The sequence below is a fragment of the Schistocerca cancellata genome, chromosome 3, assembly GCF_023864275.1.
Source record: "Schistocerca cancellata isolate TAMUIC-IGC-003103 chromosome 3, iqSchCanc2.1, whole genome shotgun sequence".
Taxonomy (NCBI): domain Eukaryota; kingdom Metazoa; phylum Arthropoda; class Insecta; order Orthoptera; family Acrididae; genus Schistocerca; species Schistocerca cancellata.
In genome coordinates, this window is record NC_064628.1 from 102,983,013 (window position 1) to 103,005,314 (window position 22,302).

At 38.1% G+C, this 22,302-nt stretch overlaps 1 protein-coding gene across 2 annotated transcripts in view; it reads right to left on the minus strand.

Moving 5' to 3' along the window:
• LOC126177110 (epsilon-sarcoglycan) overlaps positions 1-22,302 on the minus strand; it is a 109,727-nt gene that overhangs the window by 49,371 nt on the left and 38,054 nt on the right. For both annotated transcript variants that reach the window (XM_049924378.1, XM_049924377.1), the window contains exons 3-4: positions 17,232-17,310; positions 12,576-12,777 (exon numbers count right to left, since the gene is read on the minus strand). In XM_049924378.1, the coding sequence (XP_049780335.1) occupies positions 12,576-12,777; positions 17,232-17,310 (281 nt within the window). The remainder of the gene's footprint in view (positions 1-12,575; positions 12,778-17,231; positions 17,311-22,302) is intronic.

Sequence of the window (22,302 nt, forward strand, 5' to 3'; positions counted from 1 at the left end):
TAAAGCCCTACACCCAATTGTGCTATTCCTGCTTTGACTCCTGACAGGTAGACCTTGTATTCTCCCACTTCCTCTTCTTTCTCACCCCTTACCCGAATGTCACTAACAGCTAAAACGTCCAGCCCCATCTTCCTTGCAGCCTCTGCCAGCTCTACCTTCTTCCCAGAGTAGCCCCCATTGATATTAATAGCTCCCCATCTCATTACCATTTGTTTGCCAAGTCGTATCTTAGGAGTCCCTGGTTTGTCAGTTAGATGTGGGACTCCGTCACCTCCAAAGGTCAGAGGCATTTTGCTCTGATTGTTGCCAGCATCATATTTAAAGTACCAGGGAAGCAGGTTGCTAGCCTTACTTGCCCCGATTCCCACTGGGTTTTACCCCTAATGGCTGAGGGACTAACCGGTGGATTTGGTAGTCTTTGCCGTATGAGCACAAAGGTGACCACGACTCAGAATATGTCCGAGATGCCCAGCCTTATTCCAAAGTAACTGGTATCCTGACTGTCAGGACCACTTACTTGGCCACTCATACGTTGCCCGTGGTTCATGAACTAGGACATGATTACAGGAACCCACACCATGAACCATGTATATTGATAGGATGTGTAAATAGGAAATGGAGGTGGTGTATTTGTTGCAGTAGACAAGAAACTCAAATCCACTCAGATAGAAATTGAAGCTGCATGTGGGACTGTTTGCGCAAGACTCAGTATCAGGGGTGGGCATAAAATGATAATCAGATCTTTCTGTTGCCCACCAGACTCGTCTCCTGAAGTAGCTGAAAAGTTCAGAGAAAATCTCAGTTCACTTGTAAGTAAGTTCAACAATCATACTGTAATCATCGATGGAGACTTTAATCATCCAATAATTAATTGGCAACTTACAGTCTCTTTAGTGGTGGCTATGATAAGACATCCTGTGAAACAATACTAAGTGCCTCTGAAAAATACAAAGGGCATTCAAAAAGTTTTGCACAATCGTATCTAATTGTTTTATTTTTTGCAGGAGAAGGAAATCTTTTGTGAACGTACTTGGCATTTAGCTATTAGTTGGTATATAAAAGTATTTTCTTTTATTTACAGATAATGGACTGTGAAATAGATGTCAGGTTGTGACAACGGTCGGTGATGGAGTTCCTCATCAATACCGGCGATGACTCTGCCACATTGATTCACAGGAAGTAGCTCCCTGTTTATAGGAAGGACACAGTGGGTTGCAGCAGTATCCACCGGTGGTTGCAGAGGTTTAAAGAAGATGATTTCTTTCTACTGGACAATCCACAATGCGGTAGACCATCGATGACAGTGAGTGCTGTGAATAAGGAGACTATTGATCAAATCATCCAAAATGACAGATGTGTGATGACACAACAGCTTGCTGAAATGACTCGTTTCTCATTGGGTAGTGCGGTATCACTGGTATAGTCACTAGGGTACAGAAAAATCCATGCACGCTGGATGCCTAGATTATTGACAAGAGAAATGAAAACGATGAGGAAGAATATGTGCGTGGGTCTCATTAATATCTTTACTGAAGAGGGGATACAGTGTTTTGACGGCATCACTACCCAGGATGAAATATTGCTGTTTTTGTCTGAACCTGAAAGCAAAACACAATACAAGGAGTGGTGTCATCCGGGTTCCCCTCGGAAGAAGAAACCAAGACTTTCATGAACAGCAGGGCGACAGGTGATGGCCTCCTTCTTCTGGGATCAGTGTGGTGTCATTTTCATTGACTTTTTGGAACCTGGCTCCACAATTAACCAAGACCGTTACTGTTTGTCATAGGACAAGCTGCGACCTGCCATCAAGACCCACAGACCACAGCTTCAGGGTCAACTCATCAGACTACACCATGACTATGCCAGACCCTATACAGCCCTAATAAGCAGGAGAAAATCAGGAAAATGTGTTGGAAAATTGTTCCTCATCCTCCCTACAGTCTGGAATTTGCTCCATCTGGTTTTTACCTCTTTGGTTATCTGAAGGCCCACTTGCATGGTAAAACATTTGATAGTATTATTTACTGTGTCAAGTGGTGGTGTAAAAGTCAATCCCCAGAATTTTACCAAAGTGCATTTACATCGTGAAAAGAACATTGGGCCAGATGTGTCACACCTGCTGGAGGCTACACTGAGTAGGCTCAATGTATAGCTAAATGTTCCAAGTATGTTCACAAAAAATTTCATTCTCCTCCTTAAAAAAACTTTTTGAACACCCTTTGTGTCTAGAACAGATAGTTGGGAACCCCTCTCATGATGGAAACATACTGGATCTAATAGCAATGAACAGACCTGAGGATGTCCACACTGAAACTGGTATCAGTGCCCATCGCGCAATTCTAGCAACAATGATTACCAAAATACAAAGGACAGCTAAAACAAGCAGAAATTTATATATGTTCAGTAAACTAGATAAAGTGTCAGTAGCGTCATATCTCAATGTGGAAGTTTAAATGAATGGTTGACCAGTAGAACAGTTCATAATGGTAGGAAACTCCACAATATACAGTCACTGTAAAGAAACTTCTAAAGAAACAGAGATTACTGTAGAATCGGTGTAACACAAAACTCAGCACTATAGATAGTGTACTGTATTTCCTGGGGTGGTCATGAATTTGAAATTAATAAGTGACATGTGGTGATGGTTATTGTATGAATTGCTGGTGCGGTGCACCAAAGAGTAAACAGATGCATTATATAGAAATTCCTTGGACATTCAAGATTCTGTGTCTGAAGTCTCTATTCTTTTGTCGTTTTCTTCTGTTATTGGACTTGAAGAGGAAAGAACGATTGTCTGAAGTTCATCTTGCTGTAATAGTATACGTAAGTTGAAAACGAAGAAAAAATATAATCATTCATAACTAAAAATTTGTGTACGGTATTCAATAAAGTATGCTCTTTAACCTTACTTGTCCTGAGTAGATGTGGCCTTAATGGAATATTGACCACTGCTAGGTGCCATACTAGAAAATAATTAGTATACGTAAGTTGAAAACGAAGAAAAAATATAATCATTCATAACTAAAAATTTGTGTACGGTATTCAATAAAGTATGCTCTTTAACCTTACTTGTCCTGAGTAGATGTGGCCTTAATGGAATATTGACCACTGCTAGGTGCCATACTAGAAAATAATTAGTAAATTTCTTCCAGCTCATCTTCAAGATGTGCCGCTGGTTTGGACATGAGCTTTGTGGCCACTATGAATAATTTAATGTATTTCACTTTCAGATTTTCTCAATGTTGCGAGATACGCATTGGGCTAAATTAAATTAAATTACATTACACTGTTCACAGTATTGTTAGAGTTATTTCTCTTTTGTTTTGACGTCACTCTATTTAAAGCTATCAAAGCACATATAATAAATTTAAAACTTTATTAAATTACATTACAATAGAGAGATGCTGAATGAAACGTGTTTGGCTGTCACCAGAGCAACATGTAAAGCCTTCAATGACTACCGTATGAGAACATTGTCAAATGACCCTTCACAGAACACAAAGAAATTCTGGTCATATGTAAAGGCTGTTAGTAGCACCAGTCCCTAGTGAATGAGACAGGAAGCCAGGGTAGCCACGGAAAAGCTGAAATGTTTAATTCCGTTATGTTCCTTTACAAAGGAAAACCCAGGAGAATTGTCCCAATTTAATCCTTGTATCACACAAAAGATGAATGAAATAAGTATTAGTGTCAGTGGTGTTGAGAAACAGCTGAAATCGTTAAAACTGAACAAAGATCGAGGGATGATACAGCTGAGTTAGCACCTCTTCTAACCAATACTTATCAGAGATCCCTTGAACAAAAAGCCATGTCCAGTTCTTGGAAAAAAACACGTCACTCCGGTCTACAGGAAGGGTAGTAGAAGTGATCCACAAAACTACTGTCCAATATCCTTGACATCAATTTGTTGTAGAATCTTAGAACATATTCTGAGCTCAAACATAATGAGGTTTTTTAAACAGAATGACCTCCTCAATGTCAACTAGCATAGGTTTTGAAAACCTTGATCAAGTGAAATCCAACTTCACCCTTCTCACATGAAATACTGGAAGTCTCAGGTCAAGGAAATCAGACAGATGCAATATTTCTTGATTTCCAAAAAGCATATGACTCACAGGGGAAAACTGCGTATTGCAGTCCCCTCAGATTTAGTGGTAAGATGGCCCAGTGGATAGTCCATCACAACCTGAACACTGATCAAGCATGACAACAGGAAGGTGGTGTACTGAACTGCTTGTGGGGGGGGGGGGGGGGGGAACCAGTGAATGGTCCAGTGATGAGAAGTGAGAAGTGCAATACAGAGCAGCCTGAAAGAGCAACATATGTCTGCAACAGTAAGGAGTAAGGTAGGGACCTACAATGACAGTTGATTCTGCACAACTACTCTATTAGCAGCCGAAAGGAAGTGGCTTTCGAATGGGAACCGCAAATGTTTGATGACAAGATGGCAAGCCAATCGAATCTTCCACTGAAAAACACTTCTGAGACAGTACATGTGTCACGTGATATGAATCTCTTATTGACACACCTAATTTGTACACCTGGTAAGTGAGTGAGAAATGCTTCCTTGCCTGATTTAGGTGTCTGTGTGAATGTGAATGTGAATGTGAATGTGATCACTCCCAAGGAAATAGTGAAAACATAATAGCTTGTCACATAAGCTGCAACAAATGAATGCAACAGTTTCACAATCACACAGTTTCTCTGTGCTCTGTCAAATAATGCCCCTTTAATGTTTTTGAAGTTGTGTTCCATTTTGGAAGTCTTGACTCTTGAATTCCTTTGTTGTAACATAGTTCACACCTGTTTATTTGTTGTTTTCATTTCTGTGAGAAGTCTATGTGGTATCTCACCTGCTCTCACTATTCTACATCTACATCTACATGATTGCTCTGCAATTCACATTTAAGTGCTTGGAGGGTTCATCGAACCACAATCATACTATCTCTTTACCATTCCACTCCCGAACAGTGCGCGGGAAAAACGAACACCTAAACCTTTCTGTTCAAGCTCTGATTTCTCTTATTTTATTTTGATGATCATTCCTACCTATGTAGATTGGGCTCAACAAAATATTTTCGCATTCAGAAGAGAAAGTTGGTGACTGAAATTTCGTAAATAGATCTCGCCGCGATGAAAAACATCTTTGCTTTAATGACTTCCATCCCAACTCGCGTATCATATCTGCCACACTCTCTCCCCTATTATGTGATACTATAAAACGAGCTGCCTTTTTTTGCACCCTTTCGATGTCCTCCGTCAATCCCACCTGGTAAGGATCCCACAGCGCGCAGCAATATTCTAACAGAGGACGAACGAGTGTAGTGTAAGCTGTCTCTTTAGTGGACTTGTTGCATCTTCTACTAAGTGTCCTGCCAATGAAACATTGCCTGTGACTGTAATATATTCTTACCACATCACTCATATTCTATAACCAATGTATAGTATGACAACTTATACGACTATAGAAAGAAAACAACCACTTCAATGATCAGAAGGGCAGTTCATAATGTTATGGAAAAAAAAAAAAAATGAAATAAAAATAAATGGCATGAAGGAGTTTTGAACACAGCTCATCTGGTTTACAGTCTAACACCATGACCATTTAACCACTACACTGTGGCTATTCAATTTCTCTCAATATTGCACTTGTTACGCTTGGATCACTTACTGATTTATTTTGATTTTATTTCACAATTCAGTACACCTTCTTCCTGTTTTCATGCTTGATGTGTGTTCAGTTTTTGATGGGCTATCCTCTGGGTCTTCTTACCACTAAATCTGAGTGTGGTGTGATGGGGAGTTTCCCTTTCCAGTTGCACAACTATTCTTATTGTCGAAAGTTCAATTATACAGCATATCAAGTGAAATTTGTGACTGGATTGAGGGTTTTTTGGTAGGGAGGACACAGCATGTTATCTTGGATGGAGAGTCATCATCAGATGTCGAAGTAATTTCATGTGTACCCCAGAGAAGTGTGTTGGGGCCTTTGCTGTTCTTGTTGTATATTAGTGACCTTGCAGACAATATTAATAGTAACATCAGGCTTTTTGCAGATGATGCAGTTATCTAAAATGAAGTACTATTTGAAAGAATCTGCATAAATATTCAGCCAGTTCTTGATAAGATGAAAAAGTGGAGCAAGACAGGCAACTTGCTTTAAGAGTTCAGAAACGTAAAATTGTGCACTTGGGGAATTGCTTTAAATGTTTAGAAATGTAAAATTGTGCATTTCACAAAACAAAAAAAAAAAAACAAAAAAACATAGTATCCTATGACTATAGTATAAATGAGTCACTGTTGGAATCTGCCAACTCATGCAAATACCTGGATCTAACACTTTGTAGGGACATGAAATGGAATGATCACAAAGGCACATTCGTGGGTAAAGCAGGTGGTAGACTTTGATTCGTTGGTAGAATACTGGGGTAGTGTAATCAATCTACAAAGGAGGTTGCTTACAAATCACTCTTGCATCCCATCCTAGGAAATTGCTCAAGTGTGTGGTATCTATACTATACAGGACTAACAGGGGATATTGAATGTATACATAGAAGGGCAGCATGGGGTGGTCACAGGTTTGTTTAATCTGTGGGAGAGTGTCACAGAGATACTGAAGAAAATGAACTGGAAGACTCTTGAAGATAGACACAAACTATCCTGAGAAAGTCTATTAACAAAGTTTCAAGAATCGACTCTAAATGGTGACTCGAGGAATATACTACCAACCCCTATGTACCGCTCACATAGGGATTATGAGAATAAAATTGGAATCATTACTGCACACACAGAGGCATTCAAACAATCATTGTTTCTGCACTCCATATGTGAATGGAACAGGAAGAGGAACAGGAAGAAACCCTAATAACTTGTATAACAGGACATACCCTCTGCCATGCACCTCATGCTGGTTTGCAGAGTATAGCTGTAGATGTAAACATTGCCAGATATCTACAGAGCTTTGAATCTTTCTATCTCTATTGATAGATGCAAAGACGCAGTATGCAGTATTCCAAGAGGAGGGAGCAACCAATATGAATGTCTTACAGTTCAAAATCTGGTTTCGAAACCTCTGTATTACCATTATACAAGGTGTCCCCTCATAAAACCGGTACACATCATCCCTTTCCAAGGGAAGATGTGTGCTATGGTCATAATTCATTGGTTACAAACAGTAGGTTAAAACTGAATAAATTACAAAAAAGTTGGGAATTTAAGGAGATGAGACCTAGTAAATCAAAAGAACAAAATGTTGTTGAGAGTTTCAGAGGGAGCATTTGATTGGAACGGGGGAACAGAGTGCAATGCGATATGAATGGGTAAGACACTAAAAACTGAAGTGTATACTGATAGTTCTCACACAATAGACAGTCTTAAATGGAACATTACTAGAGAAATAAACAACATCACTCTTGCAGAATTACAGCATGTTGCTGAAAATGTTATCACACAAAGTCAGCAATGCCTGGATGCCCATGGCCACCAATATCAGCATCTCTTATAAACATATAACTACATGTTTTTCAACTTTACTATTATCAATTCATTTTTAGTTAGTTAATTGTTACTCGAATATTAGGGATGATGTGTACTGGTTTTATGAGGGGACACCTTGTATAATGGTAATACAGAGATTTCGAAACCAGATTTTGAACTGTAAGACATTTCCAGGGGAAGATGTGTGCTATGGTCATAATTCATTGGTTACAAACAGTAGGTTAAAACTGAATAAATTACAAAAAAGTTGGGAATTTAAGGAGATGAGACCTAGTAAATCAAAAGAACAAATTGTTGTTGAGAGTTTCAGAGGGAGCATTTGATTGGAACAGGGGAACAGAGTGCAATGCGATATGAATGGGTAACTTTGAGATACGAAATAATGAAGAAATCAGAGGTTGACATAGGCAAAAAGACAAGGCCTAGTAAAAATCTTTGGATGACACAGGAAATGTTGAATCCAGCCAACAAAAGGACACAATACAAAAGTGCATAAAATGAAGCAGGTGGAAGGGAATACAGATGTTTAAAAACTAGGACTGATAAAAAGTGCATAATTTCTAAGCAGGAATAACTAGAGGACAAATGCAAGGCTGAAGAAACATGCATGACTAGGGGAAAGAGAGGTGAGACCTACAGGAAAATTAAAAATGAGGAACTGTGTGAACATCAAGAGCTCAAACAGCAACCCAGTATTAAGTAAATATGGGAAAGCTTAAAGGTGGAAGGAATATATAGAGGGACCATACAAGGGAAACAAACTTGAGGTCAATGTTATAGAAACAGAAGAGCAAGTAGGTGAAGGTGAGATGGGAGGCATGATAGTGCATGAAGAATTTGACAGAGCACTAAATGGCCTAAGCAGAAATAGGGCCCCAGGAGCAGACAACATCCCCACATAACTATTGAGATCTTTGGAAGAACCAGCTAAGACAGAACTATTCCACACAATGTGCAAGATATTTGAACAGGAAAAATACAAACACACTTCAAGAAGATTTTTATAATTTCAACTTGAAAGATGATAGTGCTGACACGTGTGAATATTACTAAACCATCAGTTTAATAAGCCGTGGTTGCAAAGTGTTGACACAAATTATTTACAGAAGAATGGAAAAACCTGGAGGAAAACGTTTGGGCTCCAGAGAAATGTAGGGAGATGAAAGACAATATCAAACCTATGTTTTATCTTAGAAGGCAGGTTGAAGAAAGGGAAATTTATACTTATAGCATCTAGGGAATGGGTTTGACCACCTTGACTGGAATTTTGAAACTGCCAGGGAAAAAATATAGAAAGTGAAATGTTATTTACACCTCATACAGAAACCACCTTATGGTTATGCGAGTCAAAGGATTTGCAGGAGAAGCAGTAATTAATAAGGCAGTGAGGCAAGGTTGTACCCTATCCCTACTGCTATTCAATATGTACAGCGAACTAGCAGTAAAGGAAACTTAGGAGAAATTTGGAAAGCGTATTAACATTCCAGGAGAATAAAAAAAAAAGTCTGAGATTTGCTGGTGACAATGAAATTCTGTCAGAGGCAGCAAAGACCTTGGAAAAGCAGTTCAGGAGAAAGTTACAGTGTCTTGAAAAGAGATTATAAGATGAATATCGATAAAGATAAAACAATGACAATGGAACACAACTGGGTTAAACCAGGTAATGTCAAGGGAATAATATTAGCAAATGTGGCACTAAAAGTAGTAGTGGTAAATGAGTTTTGCTATCTGGACAGCAAAATAACTGACGATGGCCGAACTAGAAAGGACACAAAATGCCCACTGGCAACAGCAAGTATAACATTTCTGAAAGAGAGGAATTTGTAAACATCTGATATAAATTTGGTTGTTAGGCTGTCTTTCTGAGGGTATTTGTGTGGAGTGTGGCCTGTAGTGAAACATGGAAGATAAAAAGTTCAAACAAGAAGAGAATAGAAGCTTTTGAAATGTGGTGCTACAAAAGAATATTGAAAATAAGATGGATGGATCAGTTAACTAATGAGGAGGTACTAAACTGAACTGGGGAGAAAAGAATTTGTAGCACAACTGGACTGTAAGAGTGGACTGACTGATAGTACACATCCTCAGACATAAGTTTGGTAATGAAAAGAAGTGTAGGGGTAAAAGTTGTAATGAGAGACCTAGGCATGAATACAGTAACCAGATTCAAACATATGTAGACTGCAGAAATTATTTAGAGATGAAGCAGCTTTCACGAGATAGACTAGCATGTTCAGCTGCAACGACCAGTCTTGGGACTGGAGACAACAACAAGTGGTTTTCCCTCAGTATGTGAAGATAGAAGTTGACAGTGTTAAATTCTTACGATTACAATTAGATAACAAATTAAACTGAGAGGGGCATATCACAGAACTGCTGTTGTGGTGTGAACTCAAGTATGTCCTGCAGAAGCCTGAACAATCTCCTCAGAACTTCTGCAGCATATATGCTACGTCCAACTTTTTTTTTTCTAATTCAGGAATAAACTAAATCTGTGGTGCCTGATTGTAGCATATACTTCACACCATGTGCTTTCTGTGTATCACTTTTTTTCATTTCTGCATGTTCCTAGTAGGTGGCAGCATCTGTTTGAAGAAAGCTGTTTATCATTATTGCCAACATATCTTTGAGAAATAAAGTTAATTTCCATTTGTTTTAGTACCTTTGGACAAGAATTACATGCTGTAATATGCTAATATATTCTATTTTCAAATAAATGATTGTTATTTCATCACAAAAAAACAGCAATATAACTTTTTCGATGCAATACTGGGCTGACATTCGGCAATGATCTGTACTTTCACATTGCAGTGACATTGTTCTCATAATTTTTGTATGTTTAACACTGAGTTTTCTGAATATTCTATATAGCTCAGTTATTTTCTAACACAAACAGTATTATCTCTGAAGTAAATTTTGGTGAATCTCACTAATTTTTTAAAATTTCTGTTTTAGTCTATTCTTTCCCAGAACAATGCACTGAGCACCAATATATATTTTTGATTCATAAAATCTAAGCTCAGGACTTAGGTAGTTACAGAACTGGGGATACTGACTACTGCTTTCCAATATGTGTATTCCCTGATGAAATTCACTGCACTGCACTGCACTGCACTGAGCACCAATATATATTTTTGATTCATAAAATCTAAGCTCAGGACTTAGGTAGTTACAGAACTGGGGATACAGACTACTGCTTTCCAATATGTGTATTCCCTGATGAAATTCACCATAAATAATATATCTCTTTTTAAAACCAATAGCTCTAGTAACTAGTTCATGGAACCGTTACTAGAAATAAGAATGATCTTCACAAAAATGTAAAGTCTCTTACTTTAGATCACAAAGGCATCCATTATTATGGAACACAAATATTCAATAACTTGCCAGCATCCATAGAAAGTTTAAGTACTAATAAAGTTCAGTTTATGAGGTGCACAAGAGATGTTATGGTAGTCAGCTCCTTCTGTTCTACTGGTTAACTCCCTAGTAGAACTGCCTGATGTGTATATGTTGTTAATAATTTCAAATACTGTATTAGGTAAAATCTGACTTCCGTACATCTTCAGTGCAGCAATGTGATCAATAGACACAAATGCTGTAAATTTATTTTTCTCTTTCATGATTTGTGGCTGCAATAGCCTAAGAATTATCAACACCATCTCAGTGTACTGTACATCTACATGTTTTGCAGCAAGTTCGTTATTGCCTTTTACATGAAATTTTTTTTTACTTATTCCACATGCATAAGGATCACTCCACTTGGGATCCTTAGAAGCACACCCTTTTTGTGTAGTCTTATCTTCTGCCATGTTCTACATCCTTCAGGTCTCCTCGCCATGGATCTATGGAACCAAAAATACATCTAATCTAACCTAAGTGCTTAAATAGTCTGAATTTTGAAGAATGGCTCATGAAAATGTAACAAGGTACAGTCTAATAGAGAATAGTAGTAGCTGAAGACTTTTACGGCAGAGAAATATTGGATTTGTAAGTTCTCTACCTATTCTAACTACCTGTATGCCTCTTACAAATGAGAGCAATCATACATCTGTTAGGGGAGGTTGGGCAAATGTATGACCCAGAAATACAATAGCTCGTTTGTATAATTTTGTTGGGTGTGTCACACCCGCATTACACTTATGGCCTGCAGAGATGCTCTAGCTGAAATAACAACAAGTTTTACATGTGGTCCACAGTTGAATCAATCATAGTTAAGGCACAATAGCAAATTAAATAATAATTACAGTATATGAATGTGACCCTAGAGGATCAATGACAGTAGGAAACACCAAAATATATTGATAAAATTCATAGAAATAGAACCAGTGAATGGTGATATTACAATATTTTAAATAGTGAATACATGTGGAGTGCTACCTAAACATAAGAAACATTTAAAGTGCAGTTAAGTTTACGAATATGTAAAGAGCTAGCAGATTCTCCAAAAACTACTATTTATTCAAATGGTGTACATATATAAGGCTTCATGGCACTTCAGCTTCACTAACAGTCAAACACTAAATAGACTAAAACGCAGTTCAGTTTCTTGTTGTATAACTTTACAGTTCAGTAGTGTAAACATACAAATACCTAAACTACTCAAGAGTCTATCACCAAAACAAAAGATATATTCCTAAGTGCCAACAGCTACTCACAAAATATTCTACTATTTACTAACTGTCAAATTCTATCACTGAATGGCATCAGACTCTACTTTTGAGAAAGGGTTTTTTTTTTCCACGATGGACATGAAGTCTGCTTTTGGCTATGTGTGATCATGGGAAACCATGGCATTTACTGAGCATTTTTATGTGGTGGCTATGAAAATCCAAACTCCAAGTGTCCACTCGCCTCCAGCTCCACTCGATGGTTATTTGTGCTTGCTCATACCTTACCTGACACACCACATGGACTGTGATGGCCAAACTTTTAGCATATCTCAGCTGCTGTCTACTAACAAGTGTGTGTTACTTTATAGATGGCATGGGAAGAGAAGGCTATGCCATTGGTGCTATTGCTATAGTAAATTCTTAATGAAGATAATTCTTAGCTAAAGTTCAAAACATTCAACTTACCCCTCCCTCTCATTTGGGCTCAAAGGTAATCTGGCTCCCAGCTGCACAGCTGATTCAAGGAATGTTACATATAAATCAGCATGGCTCTGTGGCCACAGATTATTTCGAAATACGTCTAAGAGTCTGTTCATTCTAAGTTCATCAAACATATCCTCAACATTCAAGTTATCAATCTTCAGCTGGACTTCATATTTTGCTGGATCTGGAAACAAAATTATTGGTATGTGATCAACTGCAAGAGTATCACCTTTGTAATACTTCATGAAGCAAGTTGAAAACATATTCTTGTACCCTTTTCAGGTGGTTGAAGCAGTTTAGGAGACTCCTGGCAGGATTGCTGAGGGGAAATAGGTACTACACAGGAGAGAGGTGGAAGGCCAGAGTATGAAAAACTGATAATGGGATATGGAAAAGATACAATGGGTGAGGTAACATTGTGATATAATTCTATTAAACTTACTGATCTTATCATAAATCTAAGACTGACTGCAACCACTTGATACATGGGGCATCAAGGAGGAATGCTTAATATTCAGTGATATGACAGGAACGATCATTCGAAGCAAAAATGTCTAGTCAACATGGGCTGTAAAATGCATATCTTAAGAACTATGAGCAATTCTTCATCTTTGATACTGTGAAACAAATCTCTCTTACTGCAACCTCTTTGTTTTCCATACTTTTGAGTGGAGATAGTATGGACCGAAACAAGAAAAAATTGTCTGGTAAACATGGGCTCTAAAATGTATACCATAAGAGTAAGAACACCTGTTCATCATCCTTGCTACTGTGAAACACATCTCTACTACTGAACAAGTGCTCATAGCTCTTTACAGTATGCATTTTAGAGCTCATATTTACTTTACGTTTTGTTTTTGAATAATTCTTGTCATATCACTGAACATTGACCATTCCTCCTGGGACACCCTATATACTTGATTGATTATATTGAAAGGAAGGCCATTTTTAACAAAACCTAAAATTCTCATGTAGTAAAAATTATTTCTGATGTAACATAACAGACACTTTTGCCAACAACATAAAATTGCTTGAAATTATCCATCCCTTTCTATATGGATCTTTTTACTTTTATTTACTTAATCAGATTCCTTCATGTGGTTTCTGTCTTCGTACTTGGTTTCTCTTGTAGAAATTATCCCTAGCTTTAATAACATGTTTTCAAGGTTAGAACCACCTTTTATTTGCAGTGACATAATAGGTTTTGCAGGGGATAGCTTCCAATCCTGTGAAGTCTGATATGAGAGGGCTGCTAAACTTACTTTTCAACAGCTTCTTTGGAAAGCATAAGTAACTGATATATCACAGTTGATATACAAGGTCAAGTACTTTCATACAGGTAATGCATTTTGTCCAAATGACAATGTTCTAATTGATATTAATTTTAAAAAAGCATTGATGAAAATGTACTGACAACTTGCAATATACTTTGCATGCGTAGTTCTAATTTTGACATTTTTTTCATTGATTTTGGTTTTGTGTGTTTTTAGTTCTTCTATCCCCATGTCAACACGGTTCAGTCCTACTATTACAAACATCTTTGCATGCAAACAGAACCGCCAATCTGTTAGGGTCCTTGAATACTATTTTGCCCCACTGAATCATATGAAAATTGGCCTTCATCATCATTTGAAACTGTAGAAATACTCATTTGATTTATAGGACCCTTAGTAATAATGAAACACAGCCTGCCTGATGTCACAGCAATGGTGTCGCAAGTCCCCATAATAATAGAAGCACACTCTACTCAAGGTGGTCGGCTATGGACAGTTCTGGGGAGTGTTGAGTCAGTTAGGCCAGTGATTGTGATAATCTGATATTATTAAATAGTAAGGTGGCAACACTGAATTCACTAGGTATAAATGAAGAAAGGTGTCTTTGTTTCTATACTGAACAATAACAAAAACCATTATGCAAAGTAACTGTTTGTTATTATAATAAGATCATCTCAAACATAAAATGAATTTGTGAACCTGCAACTTTGGACAAATGACCAAAAAATAAGTATATCCACAGGAATTATGAATTTGAGAATCTGCTATTGGTGTGGGGGGGGGGGGGGGCACTTGCTTTTTCTTAAGTAATGTACAATACTAGGTAGATCTGAAGGTGGAGTACAAAAGGAAGAGAGGTGCCAGTGTAGGGGTAGAAGGGTGGAATGGGATGTGTGTATAGGAGGATAGATATGCGGGTGGAGACTGATGCCAGAGGGGTTGTGGTCCTGCTGGTTACTGGCCACAGTTTAGAAGTGGCTACTCATTTCGTTAGTTTATTTGTGGTAATAACTATGAAGAAAGCTGTGCAACAGTTGTAGATGGAAGGAAGGTTAGGATTAACACCCATCAACAATACAGTCACTAGACATGAAGCACAAGATCAGATTAGGAAAGAATGGGGAAGGAAATCACATGTGCCCTTTTAAAAAGTATTGTCCCAGCATTTGACTTAAGTGATTTAGGATACACACAGAAAATCTAAATCCAGATGACTTGATGGGGATTTGAACTGCCTTCAAACTGAATGCAAGACCAGTGTTTAACCACTGCTCCACCTCACTTGGTGCAGTGGTAGCAAAGTTGGTGTATCATTTGGCAGATTCCACAGGTGGGTTTGCCTTTGATAAGGAAGAAAACAGCAAAGACAAGGCTCAAATGGAGGTAGTAAGCAGATGCATGGTGTATGTCTTGTACCTGGGTTTCCACCAGGACATAATCCTATATCTCCACCTACACTGATCCTCCACAACCACCTTGCGGTGTGTGGCAGAGGGTTCTTTGTGTACCACTGCCACTTCTCCCCTTTCCTGTTGAAGTCGTGAATGGTTTGTGTGATGAATGATTGTTGGTAGGCCTCTGTGTGGGTTCAAATTCATCTACTTTTATATGCATGGTCTTTTTGCAAGATATACTTAGGAACGAAATGAAGCTAGGTGCAGGAGATGTATTAGGAAACACACAGATATTGTGTAGACTGTGTGAAAGCAGAATACTAGTTCAGGAGGGGTTGAATGAATTGCGGTGAGGGTAGTCATTTCAGAGTGTTAAGAGATGTAGTCAGAACCTCGATGGAGAAGGTGAGTGGAAGCTATCAAAGTGAATATATTGCTGATAATTGGTATGTTTGATGTAAAGCCATATGGAGTCATCAGTGAGTTGGAAGTCAACATACAGGAGAAGTGACTTACTTGTCTAGGAGAAACAGGTTAAATGAATCAGAGATAAGGAATTGATGTTCTGACAAAAAAAGAATACTAGGGTTTAATGTACCATTGATGATGAGGTCATTAGAGATGGAGCACAAGCTTGAACTAGGGAAAGAAATAAACTGTGTCATTTTGAAGGAACTATTCTGGCATTTGCCTTATGCAATTTACAGAAATAATGGAAAACCTAAATCTGGGTAACTGGGCAGGAAGCTGACCTATTGTCAACCTGAATATCAGTCCAATGTCTTACCATTGCACAACTCGCTCAGTGAGGTTCTGAACAAAGAGCATATGGTGCCTCCACTTTATCCACATTATAAATACGTCATCAATGAATCAGAACTAACTGAAGGTTGGCAATTCTGAATTTCTTTAAAGGATTCTTCATTATGACACAAACTGATTCCTCAGAATGGGGCATGAACAGGCTGGCCCAGGGCACTGCCATTTAGTTGTTCATGATAGTGTCTCAAATTATACATAATACCTTCAGTGTAGGGGGGGGGGGGGAGGGGGGGGAGGAGGGAGCAGTTGGATAAAGGTACAAACAAAGGTAAGCTGGCTCAATGTTGAATATTGGCTGATTTTATTAAGTTGGGTTCACAATGATTAAGTGTCTTATAGGGACTGACCAAAATATACCAGGTGTTTTACAAGTAGTGTGGTGTTCACACTAACTTCCGCATTGAAGAGAAGCTTCACCTTTCATGGACAGTGAGCAACTTCTATGTTGCTGAGAGTTTGATATTTGTCTTTTTCATGCATACCCTAAACAGAGATATAAAATGATTTTGGGTGTGGTAGGCCTGTCTGCAGAAAATTGTTGATCTGACAGAAATACCTGTCAGCAATTCATGAGGTAAGAAAAGCAGAGAAGTTCAGCAGTCGCAATTTTTCTGTACTGAGAATTCACTGTTTTCCAACACTGTATCGGATATCATTACTTGATAAACAATAAAAGCAATGTGAATTGTAATTCATGAGCTATTTTTGGGAAAAAATAGTTTTCCATTCATAAACTTTGCTGACGCTATCATATGTACAGTCAATTCTATCATTAACATCAAAAACTTATGGTTCTTCTCAGACTGCAACATTTCCTATGTAGTTTGGTCAAATGTGTATCTTAACTCTCATAATAAGCATAATTTAAGATGACAGAATTTTACTTTTGGTTTCTGTTTCACTTATCCTGGCAGCATTCCAATATAAAAGTATGATTATGGCTAACATTTAACAAATCTTCATATGTGATTGTGTACTATAGTGTCACTCCAGAGTTCTTGTAAGAGTTCTGCACATTTTTGAAAGTTTGTCAGGTGATAGCAATATCTTTACTGCATTTGTAAGGAACATCACCTTAAAATATTAAAAATGTGTTAATTGTTCTGAGATAACACAAACCATGCATATTTTGTCATCATGAAACTGACCTGGTTTTTCTTCAACTTTCAACAAGACTGTCTCACACTGTGTTTCATATGTTCCTTTGTTTAGTCCAACAATTTCCAACTGTAAAGAACAAAAATCACTGTATTTTATACTTTAATAAAATAGCTTACTTAACACATAGTACTCCATTGTTTAGATACTGAAACCATCTGCAACAATTATTGTTCATTATTCATCTAATTACAAGTCCAAACAATCCTGTTGGATGAACATCTGCAACTGAGCATTATACTATATGTTGAAAATATCGTTTCAGTTGTAAATTTCTTTTATTATCATGACCGGTTTCGGGCTGTCATAAGCCCATCCTCAGGTGTTGCAACTGTGCTGTGGCCCCCGAGCGCTGCGGTGGATGTGTTAACAGGCACAGTTTGCTATTTTGGAGAGCAGAACATGTAGCAAGCCACACCTAGAACCCATCCACCGCAGCTATGTAGGAGAGCAGAACAGGTAGCAAACCACACCTAGAACACATCCACCGCGACATTCGGCGGCCACAACACAGTTGCGACACCTGAGGATGGGCTTATGAGAGCCCCAAACTGATCATGATAGTAAAAGGAATTTACAACTGAAGCGGTATTTTCAACCTCTAGTAATCGCAACTCACTAAGCAAACTACCACAATGTCATTATATGGCAACAAAATTAACCAATCACATTCCAATGATTTTCAATAATTACAATATGCTAAGTACCTTTTAGGATAAATTCTTTGGAAAGATAAAGCTGCAGAATAAGTGTGGCTGTAGTGGCAATTCCTACTAGCCACTTAATATACTCTTTACAGAATCTAACTCTGATTTAGTAAGTGATAAGTTGCTTTTCTTTCATTATTTTCTGGGGCTGTAGGTGAGAAAGTGTCTTGAAAAGGATTGAAATAATGTTTAATGCTTGTCGGAAGTCACTAAGAGATTTTATTCTCTAATAATGGATGGATATAGTGTGGGTAATCTGTATGCCGTGATTTATGCTGCCTCAAGACATGTTCACATTTTCTAACTTTAATATTTGACTTATTTTGTTAAATCTGTAACGTATGATTGTACATCTAAATGAGTAGCTTGTGACAGCATTTTAAATTTTTAAATTCAGCCAATAACTACACAAAATGCTGAAAATCAAATTTTTGTTGCCCCTGGAATCTGTTCGATAGGCAAGCTGCAAATGGGACCTTGTAACTGTTTTAAGGCGGTGTGCACTAGTGCAGCCACAACCTTAGCCAGACTTGCGGTTAGTCAGAAGAAACCAAATTTACACGGAAGACGAAAGTGCAACACGCCTGTAGCTGACTGTGGCCAGCTGTCCTGTCAGACCAGTACTCGTCATGTGACTAGCCTCTGGCCTGTGAGCCGCTGTGGCCAAAATTGTATGTGATTCCAGCTGTGTGCATTTTTTGCATTTGATTGCTTGTTTGTTGTTCCACTAATGCAAAAGGATCTTTCGGTCATAATGGAATTCAATATGAAAAAAATAATAAAATTTAGGAAGAGGTCTGCTTAGCAGGACTTGTTATCCAAAGAACATGCAGACAAAAACCTTAAAAAACAAAATGTCAAACAAAATGAATATGATTCTCGGTGACAGTGAACATACAAGACCAGAAGAACAAAACACATTGTGTACGTTCTTTTACATTTATTAATATTTTATTAACACAACATGTACATATAATTCAGAGAGTGTAGTTCAAATGATATGACAATGTGCCTTCATCTACAAAGTAATGGGCAATTATGTTTCTGTGATTGCAAATTTGTTGGGTAATTCCTCAGAAACTGGAGGATATCTGTTAACTATATCTATAAACTGTACACAATCTGTTTCATACAGAGATGGGTAGAATAAAACACTCCTTAACAATGTTTACAGTGAAATCAGTGTCCACATTCAGGAGCTTGTGAAAGATTCTCCATTATTTACTATTATCCTTAACGTGGACTCTGCGAAACCTCTAGTTTAATGCTGAGTACTTTTTGCAAACATTCTGTTTGTAGAGTAGGATTGCAATATAGGGTGTACCCACTATTTTTTCTTCTTTCATTTTGCCTCATGGTTCCATAGGCACACAGCCAAAGCTACCTTCGTAACATCCATCAAGTGCCCGACTTACTAGCAATTGACTGCCATCTGTGCTGGCCAGTCCCAGCCCTGGTCATACCCACGTCTGCACTAGTGTGCCCCCAAGGCTGTTAGCTGCATATTGCATATATATTGTAATTACGATCTTTGAGTTTGGAATTGCAAACATGACTATGACAAAGTGTCTCGCTGATGTAGACACTGCTTTCTATTATGTGACATAAAGATGGCTAATTAACTGGTCAAAACTATTAATCATTGTATCCTTTCTTTCAATGTATGCAAATACAAAGTTTTCTAAAAGAAGACTACAATACTGAAAATGTCAGTTAATTAAGATATATTACAATTAATGATATGAATATATTAGAGGGAAACATTCCACGTGGGAAAAATATATCTAAAAACATAGATGATGTGACTCACCAAACGAAAGCGCTGGCAGGTTGATATACACACAAACAAACACAAACATACACACAAAATTCTAGCTTTCGCAACCAACGGTTGCTTCATCAGGAAAGAGGGAAGGAGAGGGAAAGACGAAAGGATGTGGGTTTTAAGGGAGAGGGTAAGGAGTCATTCCAATCCCGGGGGCAGAAAGACTTACCTTAGGGGAAAAAAGGACAGGTATACACTCGCGCCCACACACACATATCCATCCGCACATACAAAGACACAACAGAAATAGCTCTATGTGGATACAAGCTAATATCATGCTTTTATCAGGTTCCATTCCATATGGAATGGGTGTGCTCAGTGACTGTGTTTATTAAACTAAAAACATACATCAATCAGTTGCTGATAATCTGTTTATTGCAGATAGAGCCAGATTTCAACCATTGGGTGGCTATATTGTTGTTGTTGTTGTTGTTGTTGTGGACTTCAGTCCTGAGACTGGTTTGATGCAGTTCTACAAGCTACTCTATCCTGTCCAACGTTCTTTATCTCCGAGTAACTATTGCAACCAACATCCTTCTGAATCTGCTTAGTGTATTCATCTCTTGGTCTCCCTCCATGATTTTTACCCTCCACGCTTCCCTCCATCACTAAATTGGTGATCCCTTGATGCCGCAGAACGTGTCCTACTAACCGATCCCTTCAGAGTTGTGCCACAAACTTCTCTTCTCCCCAATCCTATTCAATACTTCCTCATTAGGTATGTGATCTACCCATCTAATCTTCAGCATTCTTCTGTAGCACCACATTTCGAAAGCTTCTATTCTCTTCTTGTCCAAACTATTTACCGTCCATGTTTCACATCCATACATTGCTCCACTCCACACAAATACTTTTAGAAAAGACTTCCTGACACTTGAATCTATACTCGATGTTAACAAATTTCTCTTCTTCAGAAACGCTTTTCTTGCCATTGCTAGTCTACATTTTATATCCTCTCTACTTCGACAATCATCAGTTATTTTGCACCCCAAATAGCATAACTCACCTACTACTTTAAATGTCTCATTTCCTAATCTAATTCCCTTAGCATCACCTGATTTAATTAGACTACATTCCATTATCCTCATTTTGCTTCTGTTGATGTTCATCTTATATCTGCCTTTCAAGACACTGTCTATTCCGTTCAACTGCTCTTCCAGGTCCTTTGCTGTCTCTGACAGAATTACAATGTCATCGGCAAACCTCAAAGTTTTTATTTCTCCTCTATGGATTTTAATTCCTACTCCAAATTTTTCTTTTGTTTCCTTTACTGCTTGCTCAATATACAGATTGTATAACATCGGGGAGAGGCTACAACCCTGTCTCACTCCCTTCCCAACTGCTGCTTCCCTTTCATGGCCCTCGATTCTTATAACTGCCATCTGGTTCTTGTACAAATTGTAAATAACCTTTTGTTCCCTATATATGACCCCAGCCACCTTCAGAATTTGAAAGAGAGTATTCCAGTCAACAGTGTCAAAGCTTTCTCTAAGTCTACAAATGCTAGAAATATAGGTTTTCCTTTCCTTAACCTATCTTCTAAGGTAAGTCATAGGGTCAGTATTGCATGGGTTCCAATATTTCTACAGAATCCAAACTGATCTTCCACAAGGTTGGCTTCTACCAGTTTTCCCATTCATCTGTAAAGAATTCGCGTTAGTATTTTGTAGCCATGACTTATTAAACTGATAATTCAGTAATTTTCACATCTGTCAACACCTGCTTTCTTTGGGATTGGAATTATTATATTCTTCTTGAAGTCTGAGGGTATTTCACCTGTCTCATACATCTTGCTCACCAGATGGTAGAGTTTTGTCAGGACTGGCTCTCCCAAGGCCATCAGTAGTTCTAATGGAATGTTGTCTACTCCCGGGGCCTTGTGTCGACTCAGGTCTTTCAGTGCTCTGTCAAACTCTTCATGCAGTATTGTATCTCCCATTTCATCTTCATCTATATCCTCTTCCATTTCCATACTATTGTCCTCAAGTACATCGCCCTTGTATAGACCCTCTATATACTCCTTCCACCTTTCTGCTTTCCCTTCTTTGCTTAGAACTGGGTTTCCATCTGAGCTCTTGATATTCATACAAGTGGTTCTCTTTTCTCCAAAGGTCTCTTTAATTTTCCTGTAGGCAGTATCTATCTTACCCCTAGTGATATATGCCTCTACATCCTTACATTTGTCCTCTAGCCATCCCTGCTTAGCCATTTTGCACTTCCTGTCAATTTCATTTTTGAGATGTTTGTATTCCTTTTTGCCTGCCTCATTTACTGAATTTTTATATTTTCTCCTTTCATCAATTAAATTCAATATCTCTTCCATTACCCAAGGATTTCTACTAGCCCTCGTCTTTTTACCCACTTGATCCTCTGCTGCCTTGATTATTTCATCTCTCAAAGCTACCCATTCTTCTTCTACCGTATTTCTTTCACCTGTTCCTGTCAATAGTTCCCTAATGCTCTCTCTGAATCTCTCTACAACCTCTGGTGGCTATAATCAGTGCTAAAAAATGTAAGAATACATTACAA